The 13,726-nt window shown below is 46.7% G+C and overlaps 1 protein-coding gene and 1 long non-coding RNA gene across 3 annotated transcripts in view; one reads left to right on the top strand and one right to left on the bottom strand.

Annotated features, from left to right (window-relative positions):
• Nucleotides 1–1,974, top strand: part of PKD2L1 (polycystin 2 like 1, transient receptor potential cation channel) — a 45,292-nt gene extending 43,318 nt beyond the window's left edge. Inside the window, exons 14-15 of the mRNA XM_083440376.1 lie at nucleotides 153–300; nucleotides 477–1,974. Coding sequence (XP_083296502.1) covers nucleotides 153–300; nucleotides 477–674 — 346 coding nt within the window. The 3' untranslated portion in view covers nucleotides 675–1,974. The remainder of the gene's footprint in view (nucleotides 1–152; nucleotides 301–476) is intronic.
• LOC310677558 lies at nucleotides 151–11,557 on the bottom strand. 2 transcript variants are annotated; one of them, XR_014511274.1, is made up of 3 exons: nucleotides 11,447–11,557; nucleotides 3,890–4,200; nucleotides 151–237 (listed from the first exon to the last, which is right to left on the bottom strand). It is a non-coding gene; the product is annotated as an uncharacterized lncRNA (long non-coding RNA). The 2 variants fall into 2 exon arrangements; XR_014511275.1 differs by lacking the exon at nucleotides 151–237 and adding an exon at nucleotides 1,574–1,660.
• Between the last annotated feature and the right edge of the window lie 2,169 nt (nucleotides 11,558–13,726).

Genomic DNA, 13,726 nt, shown 5'->3' on the forward strand with positions numbered 1-13,726 from the left:
ACACTCAAAGGGTCTGATATTCCCCTTCTTATATCAAACGAATTGGGAAGAGTTGGGCTCAAAACTAGAAGCGAAGAGTGGGAATAATCTCGCCTTTGCTGATTGATGCACAAAGAGTTCAGCACAGGAACAAACCTCACTTTCTTCCGCAGACTCCTGAGACGGGTTCTGCAGCTGGAGCATTCCATCGGGGGTGTCATATCCAAGACGGACGCCTTGGTGGTTAAGCTGGAGGGTCTGGAGAGAAGCAAATTCAAGAACAAGGACTCCGCGAGCAAGCTTCTCAACAACATTAGCAAAGTAGGTATCTGTAGCTTCCAATTGCAACATCCGATCTACTCAGGGTGCAGAATCCACATTGGGCAATCCTCCCCCCCCCCAAAAAAAAATCTCAACAACTCTGGGCAATCCCCCCCTTTTCTGAATTTTTAGTCCCCCAAAATAGGGGGTGTCTTATACCTTTTTCTTGCTCGCAGGAAGAACAGTTCAGCCCAGGAAGTCTGGTTCCTCAGAACGCCGAGTGGGTCATCAAGGAAGAAGGTGGATCGGAGAGGCAGGAGAACGATGTCCGCTTAACCCCCCTGAGTGGCAGCAGCACTTTCTACCCCAAGACAGAGCTCCCCGGCTCTCAGACACCCAAGAGCGCCCCACGACAATCCAATAAAAGCTTCTAACTCGTTTCCGAACAAGCCCACTTCGCTAATAAAGCAACACCACAATTTCCGCTACTTTACTACTTTTAGACTAGTCAGGGCTAAACAACAAACAAACACCTATGTGTGATTTTAATTGTGCTTTTAATCCCATGGTTAAGACTCCCCATGTCTCACTCTTTCCAAAATGCAGCCTCAAGGGCCTCAGTCCAGATCAGAGCAGTGGGGTGAGAGAGAGTTTAACCTCTTCTCCTTTTCCTGCTGAAAACTGCCCCTGCCCCGCTGGATTTCTTAAAAAATTACACAATGTTCAGTCGTTAAAAATTGCAGCAAATCGGAGATGGCAAGGAGAGTGATTTAGAGTGGATAAATGGCCCAGGGGCACAGAATAACCCTTCCTTTATTAGGGAAATCCGTAGCTACTTTTTTGTGGCATGGGATTCAAAAGTGCAATTAACATAGCTGTCAACTGTCCCTTATTTGGTGGGAAAGGCCCTTATCCCACTGCTGTGTCCCGCTCTTGTCCCTTATTGATGATGTTCCTTAAATTTCCCGGGTTTCAAAGGAAGCAGCTCCTCTCCCTCCCTCCCTGCCGGCCAGGGAGGAGGGAGGCTCCAACTGTGTTGCTTGGCTGCGTTGCTCACCCAATAAGGAGTCTAAGAACGACTGGGGGGTGGAGCTTGCATGCCTTGTGCCGATCAAATCGGCCGCCTTGCCTGGGGACTCGCCTTTGCTCAGCACTTCCCAGCGGAGAGGTCACAGTGGTTTTCCTTGCTGCATCCTCTTTGCCGGGTTGCTGCGCTGTGGGGACCACCGCTGGAGGCTTCGTTTGGCTGCTGGCTGGGTTTTCTGCCTTTGGCTCGGAGGGGCTCAGAAGTTGAACATACCTGTGTTCGGAAAATCCCTTATTTTGGTTGCTGATCCCTTATTTTCGAGGCTGCTGGTCCCTTATTTTCAAATCTGTAAGTTGACAGCTATGGCAATTAAAGTCTCTTCTCATTTCGCCCCTGGAAGAGAAAGAACACAGTCTACACAACACTACCATGTTTGGCTACATGCAATTAACTGCAATGGAGAAGGATCAATATTTCCTCTGGGCATTAGAGGAGGGGAGGGCGGATTTCAGATCTGGATTCAAATTTTGCCGCTGGCTTCTGTATGTTTCAAATGGACCCCAGTCCTGCTCAGATAGATTGAAAGCCCTGAGGAAGTCTGAAAGTTGTTGTCGCTTTGCACAAAAATATTTTTCGACATGGATTTCAATTCAATGCAGGGAAATCATGCCCACACTATATATTATAATAAATATAATTGAATGGTATGTGCTGTAAAAACTAATAATAATATGTGCGACATGTGCTTAAAATAAAACAAATAGGACAATTACGATAGACAAGGAAGAACACAATGTTTCCATCTGAGGCAGCAAATTCCCACTACCTGCACACAGCTGTCAACTTTTCCCTTTTCTTGCAAGGAATCCTATTCGGAATAAGGGAATTTCCCTTTAAAAAAGGGAAAAGTTGACCGCCATGCATTTGAATACATGGCTAAATAGATACCTGTGTATTTATTGCACATGGACTGGTTCCAGACTGCCAGTTTGTTGAGCATTCCTCCTAATCCGTTTGCACAAAGTTAGGCAAGGTTAGCCATTTATGGAGCGCTTATTCTGATTTGATTGCGAGGAAGTTACAAAACCGTGTGTCAGGCCATTACTATCCCACACTTCCCAGTGCATTTAACTGTGCCGCCTAAATTTGCCAGCGTGTGACTGATTGCTATCCAGAAACAGCATCAATCTGGAAGAGCCCGGAGCTGGTCTGGTGCAAATCCGCTGCCTCAGATGGAAGCTTCAAATGGCTTCTTTGTCTATTGCACATGTTCTCCCTGACTGTTCCTTTAAATCATGGGTAGGCAAACTAAGGCCCGGGGGCCGGATCCAGCCTAATCGCCTTCTAAATCCAGCCTGCAGAAGGTTAGGGAATCAGCGTGTTTTTACATGAGTAGAATGTGTCCTTTTATTTAAAATGCATCTCTGGGTTATTTGTAGGGCCTGCCTGGTGTTTTTACATGAGTAGAATGTGTGCTTTTATTTAAAATGCACCTCTGGGTTAAGTGTGGGGCATAGGAATTTGTTCATTCCCGCCCCCCAAATATATATACACCGTATTTTTTGCTCTATAAGACTCACTTTTTCCTTCCTACAAAGTAAGGGAAAATGTGTGTGCGTCTTATGGAGCAAAAGCAGGCTGCGCAGCTATCCCAGAAGCCAGAACAGCAAGAGGGATTGCTGCTTTCACTGCGCAACGATCCCTCTTGCTGTTCTGGCTTCTGAGATTCAGAATATTTTTTTTCTTGTTTTCCTCCTCCAAAAACTGTCTTGTGGTTTGGTGCGTCTTATAGAGCGAAAAATACGGTATATATAGTTCGGGGGCCCCCACAAGATCTGAGGGACAGTGGACTGGCCCCCTGCTGAAAAAGTTTGCTGACCCCTGCTTTAAATAGAGGTTGCAGATATTATAACCTAAAATTCCACGTATCATTTCGTACCCCTCTCTCGGTAGAGCCCAAAGCCATACGCAGAGCCTGGAAAATTGCACCCAGGGCTGGACTTATTGCTATCACCTGCCAGGTCCGCCCAACTCCTCCTCCGCCTCTGTGTGGCCCCTAATCCAGAGCCCCCCTGCCTGGATCTCCTGCTGGCAGTGTTTTGCTTGTGAAGGCCAGCACCAGCCTTAAAATACTTCCTTGCATTATGTAGATTTGTTCTCTGCTCAGACCCCGCAAGCGCTCAGCCTTGTGTTAGATCTACCTTCCATCACGCGTGTGAACCGACACACAGATCTCTGCACTGCTACTGATGCTTGATGACTAGATTAGGCACGATGACCTGTCATGTCTTCCCATCCTCTTGTGTGATGCGCAATGATTGTCACTCCGGGCTAGGGGTGGGCTAGATGTCCATTGTGGTCCCTTGCCATCTCTGCAAATCTACGATTCCGTGACTATTGCTATGCAGTGCCGTCACCTGCCGTATTGTCATTTGTGACTTCTTGTATTCTTGTAAAAAATAATAATATGGCGCTTCTGGTTAAAAGTTCTAATGTAACTCGAAAGGAGTAAAGGATTTTTCAGAGAACAATATGTACACAATGTGGGTTGCTTTCTTTTCCTCCCCTCATCCCCACACCCACACACCCCATCTGAATGTTTGAAAGGAACAAGTTTCTTACCACAGTACTGACCGAATAAATACCCGATTGTTGTTGTTTAGTCGTTTAGTTGTGTCCAACCCTTCATGACCCCATGGACCAGAGCACGCCAGGCACTCCTGTCTTCCACTGCCTCCTGCAGTTTGGTCAAACTCATGCTGGTAGCTTTGAGAACACTATCCAACCATCTCATCCTCTGTCGTCCCCTTCTCCTTGTGCCCTCCATCTTTCCCAACACCAGGGTCTTTTCCAGGGAGTCTTCTCTTCTCATGAGGTGGCCAAAGTATTGGAGCCTCAGCTTCAGGATCTGTCCTTCCAAAATACCCAATAGCCTTAACCAAATGTAATGCAAAAATTGATTGGCTTTTACAGGGCTATATTTCTAGGGGAAAAAGGTGTCGGGACTCACCTTGAACGCCTGCCTTGTTGTCTTATTTTAAAAAAGGTAAAAAGTATGGTAAAGAACCCCTGGACAGTTAAGTCCAGTCAAAGGCGACAATGGGGTTGTGGCGCTCATCTCGCTTTCAGGCTGAGGGAGACGGCATTTGTCCACTGACAGCTTTCCGGGTCCGGTGGCCAGCATGACTAAATCACTTCTGGCGCAACAGGAGACCGTGACGGAAGCCAGAGCACATGGAAACGCCATTTACCTTCCTGCCACAGTGGTACCTATTTATCTACTTGCACTGGTGTGCTTTTGAACTGCTGGGTTGGCAGGAGCCGGGACAGAGTAACGGGATCAATTTCTGGCTGAAAAAAAGCCCTGGGTCTTAAGGTTATAGTCCCAATGTGGAGGCAGCCAAAAATATTTTCCTGTAGCGGCATTGCACATGGAAGGCGCAATCTTTGTGCTCCATGAATTGGGCATATTTGGCGCCACCATGCCAACCCTAGGGAGTGCCACAGATGTGGTAGTTCTGCTGCTCATCTCCAAATGAAGGGATTTAAAAACAGATCTATCCTACATGGAGCCCCACTCTGGGAAAGTGGTTTTCCTCAGCTTCTGCACCGGTGCTATCACACAAAAATTGTTCCACCCCTTTTGCACCCTTCTGTTAACTTTATCAGGCACTTCTCCAGCAGAACACTAGATGTCTCTAGCGCACAATCTAGCAGGCAACTGCATCACTTATTTCTTTATACAGTGGTACCTCGCAAGACGAATGCCTCGCAAGAAGAAAAACTCACAGGACAAAAGAGTTTTTCGTTTTTTGAGTTGCTTCGCAAGACAAATTTCCCTATGGGCTTGCTTCGCAAGACGAAAAAGTCTTGCGCCTTTTTTAAAAAACCGTCAATGCATTCCTATGGGAAACCGTCAATGCACAGTGGTGCTTCGCAAGACGAAAAAATTCACAAGACGAAAAAACTCGCAGAACGAATTAATTTTGTCTTGCAAGGCACCACTGTATCTTGCACTTTGCCAAATCAGTGAAACAGAGCCCTTCGTAAGCCAAGTGTACAAGACAGTTACAATATGTAGGCCCGTCTGCACTGCACCTGAAAACCTGAATTTATCTGTGAAGATAAATTCAAGGACCACACCTTCTTTTATACGACGCATTTTGTTTCATGTAGCACATTTTGCTTAGCCCACCCGTGGGCTGCCTGTGGACCACCATTGAACCTACCCACCCTTGCACACTTTCTGACACATTTGTATTCAGTGCCAGATTTAGGTATAAGCTAAACAAGCTATAACTTAGGGCCCCACTCTCTTGGGGACCCACAAAAAAATTAAAGGAAAAAAACAACTGGGTGTACATTTCCAAATTATAAGATAAAAAAACAAATAAAATAAAACCTTCATACAGCAACAGTGTTTTGTGTTGTGCAGGTTCCTATGATGTAAGTCATGGCCCCCGCCTGCTAGCCTGCTCCCTAAAATATCACTAGTTTGCTCATTTCTATCACTACTGGGAAAACCATAGTAAAAGCTATGGTTTTCCCAGTAGTGTTGTATGGAAGTGAGAGCTGGACCATAAAGAAGGCTGATCGCCGAAGAATTGATGCTTTTGGATTATGGTGCCGAAGGAGACTCTTGAGAGTCCCATTGACTGCAAGAAGATCAAACCTATCCATTCTGAAGGAAATCAGCCCTGAGTGCTCACTGGAAGGACAGATACTAAAGCTGAGGCTCCAATACTTTGGCCACCTCATGAGAAGAGAAGACTCTCTGGAAAAGACCCTGATGTTTGGAAAGATGGAGGGCACAAGGAGAAGGGGACGACAGAGGATAAGATGGTTGGACAGTGTTCTCGAAGCTACCAGCATGAGTTTGACCAAACTGCGGGAGGCAGTGGAAGACAGAAGTGCCTGGCGTGCTCTGGTCCATGGGGTCACGAAGAGTTGGACACGACTAAACGACTAAACAACAACAACAACATATATAGGGTGCCTAAATTCTGCACATGCAAATGGCTTTAGATACCTATTAGGTCCATAAATTACCATACAGCTTATATTCAACACAAAAAACAGCGCCAATTTGTTGTTGGCAAAGGACAGCTGGACATATAAAGGGCGCCATTACTTTCAGTAGATTAGGGCCTCATCAAACCTAAATCCGGCCCTGTATGTATTAGTGGAATAAAGGACAAGGCACTGCAGCCTCTGTTTCCCATTCAGTCCTTCCCTGAACCTTATCCCAGCACTCCATTGATGGAAAACAGTAGAAGGGATGCAGTCAACAGGGCATGCTGTGGGTCATTGACCCTTTACTATTTTGGCTGCGTGGTGAGGGGCACAGAGGAGGAATTAAGGCATAACCAAAAATAATCGGAATACATGGCTGCATGTTGACCCACAAAAGCGCCAAGTAATAGGTTTTGATTAGCTTTTTATGTTTCTTGTCCCCGTTAGTGGAAAGGTGGAATTTCACTTAAGAAAAATCAGTATGTCACCTGTAATGGTTCTAGGGGTTGCTCGTGCGTAAGTTGCCGTCACTCCTGGCTAGGTTACCTGGTTGAACCCTTTCTGTCTGGACAGCCTCAAGTTTCGTGGCTGCCTCAGTCGCTGGCAGAATCTGTCAGTGGCCGTTTCTTGAACCTTTTCCAGCATAAAAGCTGTTTGACGCCCAGTCTTCTCCTACTCTCCCTGCGCGGAAGTCTTCTGCGCAGGGAGGGTGTGGGCAGCGGAGGACCCGTACTCTCTCCGCTGGTCTCCGGCGAGGTGTCCTGGAGCCACCTCTCCGATTCCCCCATCTGCCCCCCTTCTCCACTGGTGTTACGCTGATTTCCTTCCCCAGCGGATGGGCTGCCTCTCTCCCTACTGGGACCCTCTCCGGCATCCCTCTGAAGCCTTCTCTCTGCCTCCAGCTCCGATGGCAGTTCCCTGACATCACCCTTTCAGCAGGAACCATTCTCCCCCCCCCCAAAAAAAGGGGGGAGAAATAAAAAAGAAAGAAAGGAGTAAGTGACCTACAAGTAATAGGGCAGATGAGATTTAAAGTTTTCACAACACAGGGACAGCTTTCATACATTTTGGATTTGGGGGCCAATGCAAGGCCGGGCCCCCAGCACCCCCTTCATGTTTGCTTTCTTTCCAGAATGTTTTCTGCTTTTGTTGTAAACAAAAATTGTCCTTTTCCCTTATGGAGTATCCAAGAGCCCATATAGAGTCCTTACATTGGTTCCCTATTGGTAGGAGAAAATAAACAGAGGCCAACCAGAGAATACTGAGAAGCAAAGCAGCTAGTAAGCTTGATCTTTATTGATCTGTTGCAACAGGGTGCTCCCCTCAACCGCAGGAGAGAGGAGGGACCCAGAAAAATGGTGTGCAAGGCCTTATAAAGACTTTTGAAATTGCCACCCTGTAGATCAAGACCACCCCCAGAAACATCATACCTACATCACAGAAAAGGCGGTCTTAAAACAGAAATTTGAATGTTGTTTTTCTCCTGTCATTGTTTATCTCCTGTCTGGCAGGTTACATGATTGGATTGCCTGGGTAGCCTGGCCAGTCTTTTGTAATGATAAATACTTAGTTCCTGGGCCAGGCCACAGGCTCACACCCTATTCAAACAAAGACATACCCTTAAGACAGCATTTGTGAAGGAAAAGACAATGGGGAGGCTTTTCCATTTTCTTTTGACCTTGCAGAGAAAACATTTGGTCAGTTTGGGAATCAAAATGGTTCCAGGTCGGTCTTCCTGTGTTGATCTATGTATGTGCTTGGTTGGTACACTTACGAACATTTAACATATATCTAAGACCTCAAAATTCCTATCACACTTTCTAAAGTATTTCTCCTTTCAAAGTTTTCTAAACAATGCTAACAAGAGAAGGAACATCAGCAAGTGTTTCTTAAGAGCTGAGCTGTTCAATCCAACCTGATCTTCTCAGGTCACCTGTAGCTCTACACGTTTTGTGGAGTTGACAAGGGAAAGGTTCGGAAACGTTGGTGTCAGCCTTATGCAAACATGCTTTAGAGCAAGCCTGTTGGACTCTGTGGGACTTATTTCTAAATAAAGTGCGTAGGGCTGGACCCATAATTTGCTTTAGATTGTTGACATATACGACATGAAGCATTTCCATGCCAGTGAAACCATGTGTCGAGACATTACTGAAGCAAAGGAACTGCCCTCAAAAACTTATTTCCTCAATCTGAGCTTCGTGCCCAGAAGGTTGCACACTGGGATATTTCTCATAGATACTTCTATTGGGTGTTGCAACGCATTGTACATTGTCGTACACCTCTGCACATGTGTGTGATGAAGTCTAGCGTGGCATGTGGGATTGCGTACCCCCCCCCCCCAACATTTGTATGATGAAAATTGGGACAGCCTTTTCTGCATCAGGAAGCTGCTCCTGCATTTGATCTCGCCACACACGGAAACATCATATGCACAACTGCCACCTTGAACCAAGTGCAACCTCTCAGCCTACCTCGCAGGATTGTTCTAAAGGGAAAAAAATGTGTGCAGGAAGAGATCATATACAACACCTTCAACAGATGAATGGAAAGAAATAAAATGTGAGCTGCCTTAAGTCTCTGTGACAGAAAATGCGGGTAATAATAATAATAATAATAATAACGGAAACTGTGAGGATGATCAGGAACATTGCAGAGAGTAAATCCTATTGGACTCAGTGAGATTTTAGTTCTGAGTAAAAATGCTTAGGATTGCAGTGAAAGGCTGCCCAGTCTTTACCCATTTACCTATGAGTAAGCTCCATTGAATTCAGTGGGACTTAACTTCTCAGTAGACAGTGTAAGGCTCCATTTACAATAAAGGAATAAGCAATAAATGCATTTCCTAAAAAAAATGGCTACCTGCAATTAAATAATTTAAATTTTAAAGTGGATGGGTGACATTTTCCTTCAAAATCATAAGAAGAGCTTCATAGGCCAGCTTCACTATTTCCTTCATTTGGTGCAGCAATTTTATTTTCAGCATAAACAGGACTCAGTTTTTGCACCTACACGCACAAACCAATTTTAATTGTTCTCTGAGACATGGAGGGGAGCAGAAAGGAAAACCGGGACGTTCTGAGATCAAATCAGAAATCGGGTCCTCCCTTAAAGAGGGCATGTATTGCGGTGAGACCTGGACAACTGACACCCAGTGTTATGTACTGAAGTTCTCACCCTGGGCCAGCAGGGGGATGCTGTAGATAGTTTTCACTCAGATCCGCATATGCAAATAAGGAATTGAAAGTGACGTTCAGTGATTGGATAGTTACAGAAAGTTGCTACTGTGGCTTTGTAGGTGAGCTCTATATAAGCAGGCTGGCTGCACCCTTCAGTTCAGTTCTCTTCTGGCCTGTGAATAAACAAGAGCTGTCTGAAGAATCGCTGTGTTGTCTGATATGTTCACCCACAACTTAACACCCTGTGTTGTGGGTGGGTACATTTGGTCAGCCACAACAACCAATTGGTAGGTCCCTCGAAGCTGGGTACAATCTGGCCAATGGAATGCAATCCAAACAGTTTGAGGAACCTATTTATGCCCATGCACATGACCCGGAGCTTCCTCTTTCGGCGTGTGCATTCGGAACACCTGCCCACCTCTCCCTACTTTTAGGGTTTGTTGCGCTTGAGCTTGCTATGCCGTCGTGTGTCGTCTGTCATTGGGACAGGGGCAGGGCAGGAATTTCCCCCACTTGGCTGATTGGCTGGTGCCGTTTGGGTTTCGCCTGCCGCATAGCAAATCGTCACAACTTGTAAGGTTGCGGATAGGCTCTGGTTCAGGTGATAGGGATGGGAGAACACTCTCGCCATCCCTGTGTGAAGGGTATTCCGTTAAAGGAATCCAGGGACTCGATGGTTTGGTCAACCCCTGTGAGGGGGTTGTGCCCGTGCCTGAGTCCAGGGGGACATTTGGGTGGCGGAGTTAGCCTGTGCCCGGCTTTCCACTTATCCAGGTGTTCACCCTTGGCTGACCTGTGCTGGAACCCTGGGTCAGCGCTACCTGCAAGGCAGGGAGCTAGTCGAACCAGAGCCTATGCAACCACTCACTTTCTGTAATGAATAAAGTTGTGGCCTAAATTCTGCCAAACACCAAACCAAAAAATTCAGTTGTGTGAATTTATTTAGGGGGGAGGTTTCTGGGTCCTTAGAAAACAGGGACACTTGGAGGCTCTGTGTTATGTACTGAGTTGAATAGGATCCAAAATGCAGCAGTCTGATTGGTCCTAGAACAATAGGATCCAGATTGCAGCAGTCTGATTGGTCCGCAGGAGCCACCCAATCCAACTCCAGGTGGAAGTGAATCCGCAACCTGATTGGCCGACAGGAGAATCCCAAAATTAGCCAATCACGTGTGTCCCATTGTGTAAATAATGTATATAAAGCAGACATTTCGGGGGAACTTCCATTCCTCACTACTATGAACTGAATAGAGAGCATGAAATCCACACTCGACTCCAAGTATATTTCACTCTGCTTAGCCTCCCTACACACAAAAAACATGTGTGCTCTTGAGCGAGCCACTGGAAGGTTTGAACCGTCAATATTTTCCCCTACTCCAGATCTTTCAAAATTAAGACAAGGGAGGGAAACGAACAGGTCTGGGGGTGACTCAATATGAGGCATTCCTTTTCAAGCAGGAAGAGTTCAGATTATGAGCAGCTCCCACAGGAACTTTGGCCTCCAGAGCCTCTGGCAGCATGTTATGTAAAAATGAGAAATCAAATATAGTTATGAAAGACCAGGTTATGGTGACCTGCGCATGGATTCAGGGCGTGTGGAGCAGGCCGAACTTTGCTCCCGAAGATTAGGGCAGCTGCCACTATATAATCTCGCATGTTGTGCCAACTCACATCTTTCTGGGAGAGGCTCAGTGAAAAAGATAACATATTTAAACACGGAAAAAGGAGGCAAGTCTTTGTTATGAAATTCAATTCCCAGATAAATAAGAGCCATCAGGTTGATTCCTCTTCAAAGAAAGCTTTTTGGTGAAAATTTTCCAGGATTCTAGCCCTGAAAGGGAGCACTCGTGATTATTGCATCTTATACATTGCTCATTTTCTGTATAAATCATGAGGGGGAAACCCCTCATTTAAAGACAATTAGTCGTGCTGAAATCTTGTTGAAATCAATGGGACAAGTTAGCAATGTTTGCAGTAGCTTCCAGGTTACCTGTTGGTCGAGCCTTCATAGACCCTCCAAGTGTCCCTATTTTCCAGGGACAGTCCCGGATTTGCAGAAGCCGTCCTGGTTTCTGTTTTGATCCTGGAACGAAACACTATTCCTTAGGATGTCCCAATTTTCATCAGAGAAATGTTGGAGGGTATGGAGTTATGTGACCCTTGAGCCAAAGAGATAAGTAACTCTACAACCATTAGCAGAGATCTGAAGGCAGCCCTCTATAGGGAAGTTCCTTTTTAATGTTTGACGTTATTAAGCATTCTTAAGCTATACAATTTCAGATGAAGCACTTGTCACCCCACATTTCCGCACCACTTTCCTTCCCGCAAAAAGTCCGAAGTGGCTTTGTTGTGTAAGAGCACCAAATCCGCATTCACTGCCAGATTGCGACTGAATCTCACCTGCAAAATAACAGTCTGTGGACGCACCCTAATACAACTGCAGCCTAATTACTGATTTTAACGGGATGTGCGGGTCTGATCCTTTGCGTGTCGAGACCCCTCAGCCACCCCCTCGTTGGGAAATAACTCACACCAGGACACAGATATTAAGTTTATGTTATTGGGCAAAGGGACGCGGGTGGCGCTGTGGGTTAAACCACAGAGCCTAGGACTTGCTGATCAGAAGGTCGGCGGTTCGAATCCCTGCGACGGGTTGAGCTCCCGTTGCTCGGTCCCTGCTCCTGCCAACCTAACAGTTTGAAAGCACGTCAAAGTGCAAGTAGATAAATGGGTACCACTCCGGCAGGAAGGTAAACGGTGTTTCCGTGCGCTGCTCTGGTTTGCCAGAAGCGGCTTAGTCATGCTGGCCACATGACCCGGAAGCTGTACACCGGCTCCCTCGGCCAATAAAGCGAGATGAGAGTCGGTCACGACTGGACCTAATGGTCAGGGGTCCCTTTACCTTTACTATTGGGCAAATTGGGCCACAACTTTATTGAATTACAGAATGTGAGTGATATTGGCTTAGGCATTGATTGGACCCGACTATATCTGACTCCTGCCCGCTGCGCAGGAAGTCCAGTAAGGTTAAACCACTGGTAGGGGCAGCCCTGTCGATGCAAACCAACTCAAGCTCCCCCTGGTGTTTCCATCGGGGTCATGTCAAGGCCCTAGCCCCACAACCGGGCTTCGGACAAGAGCAACACCCTGGATTCCTTTAGCGGAATACCCTTAAGCATGGAGGGGCAGGTGATGGCCACACCTCCCCTCCCCCACACAAGGTCAAACAATGCCTAACCACAACCCTAACAAAGTTGTGACGATTGCTACGAGGTAGGCGAAAAACCGTTTAAACTGCCCCGGCCACGCCCCGCCCCCTGGCCAGCGGATTGGCCGGCCGGGCTCTGACGTGGCTGGGATCCCCCAGGCAATGGGGGACAAAGTCCCCCGCCCCCGGTGGGGAGTGGGTGGCCACATGGTCCACCGCAACTCCTCCCCACTGGGAAGTGGAGCAGATTTGTGAGCTACAGCTCGTTTAATGTTAGGCTTGGATGCCGTCAACCCAGTTGAAATCCTTGCTCAGCCACAAAGCTCCCCCCCATGGCTTTGGGCAAGTCATTTTCTCTCAGCGCAACCTACCCCACAAATATCTAAAGCAATGCAATGGCCTTTGGGTTTTTTTTAATTTAGAGCCCACCTTTCCACTAAATGGCGCCAACAGAAATAACACAGTAAAATGCAATAATTCGCAAAAATACAGCAATGAAATAATAAAAAAAGCAGATAAAACATCCATCAAAACAACCAATTAAACTCTGGGCTGCTCCCAACAGAAAATTAAAAACACAATACAACATCAAACATTAAAAACTTCCCTAAACAAGGCTGCCTTCAGATGTCTTCTCAAAGTCAGATAGTTGTTTATTTCCTTGACATCTGATGGGAGGGTGTTCCACAGGGTGGGCGCCACTACCAAGAAGGCCCTCTGCCTAGTTCCCTGTAACCTCACTTCTCACAGTGAGGGAACTGCCAGAAGGCCCTTGGTGCTGGACCTCAGTGTCCAGGTAGAATGATGGGGGTGGAGGCGCTCCTTCAGGTATACTGGGGCAAGGCCATTTAGGACTTTAAAGGTCAGCACCAAGACTTTGAATTGTCACTTGAGCAACATTGATGGACTTTGAGGGAACAATCTGCTTTTAAGAGTTTTGACGCAGCTGTAAGGTAAAGGACCCCTGACCATTAGGTCCAGTCGCGGACGACTCTGGGGTTGCGGCGCTCATCTCGCTTTATTGGCTGAGGGAGTAGGCGTACAGCTTCCGGGTCATGTGGC

The sequence above is a fragment of the Podarcis tiliguerta genome (assembly GCF_965153285.1).
Source record: "Podarcis tiliguerta genome assembly, chromosome: 5".
NCBI classification, from domain to species: domain Eukaryota; kingdom Metazoa; phylum Chordata; class Lepidosauria; order Squamata; family Lacertidae; genus Podarcis; species Podarcis tiliguerta.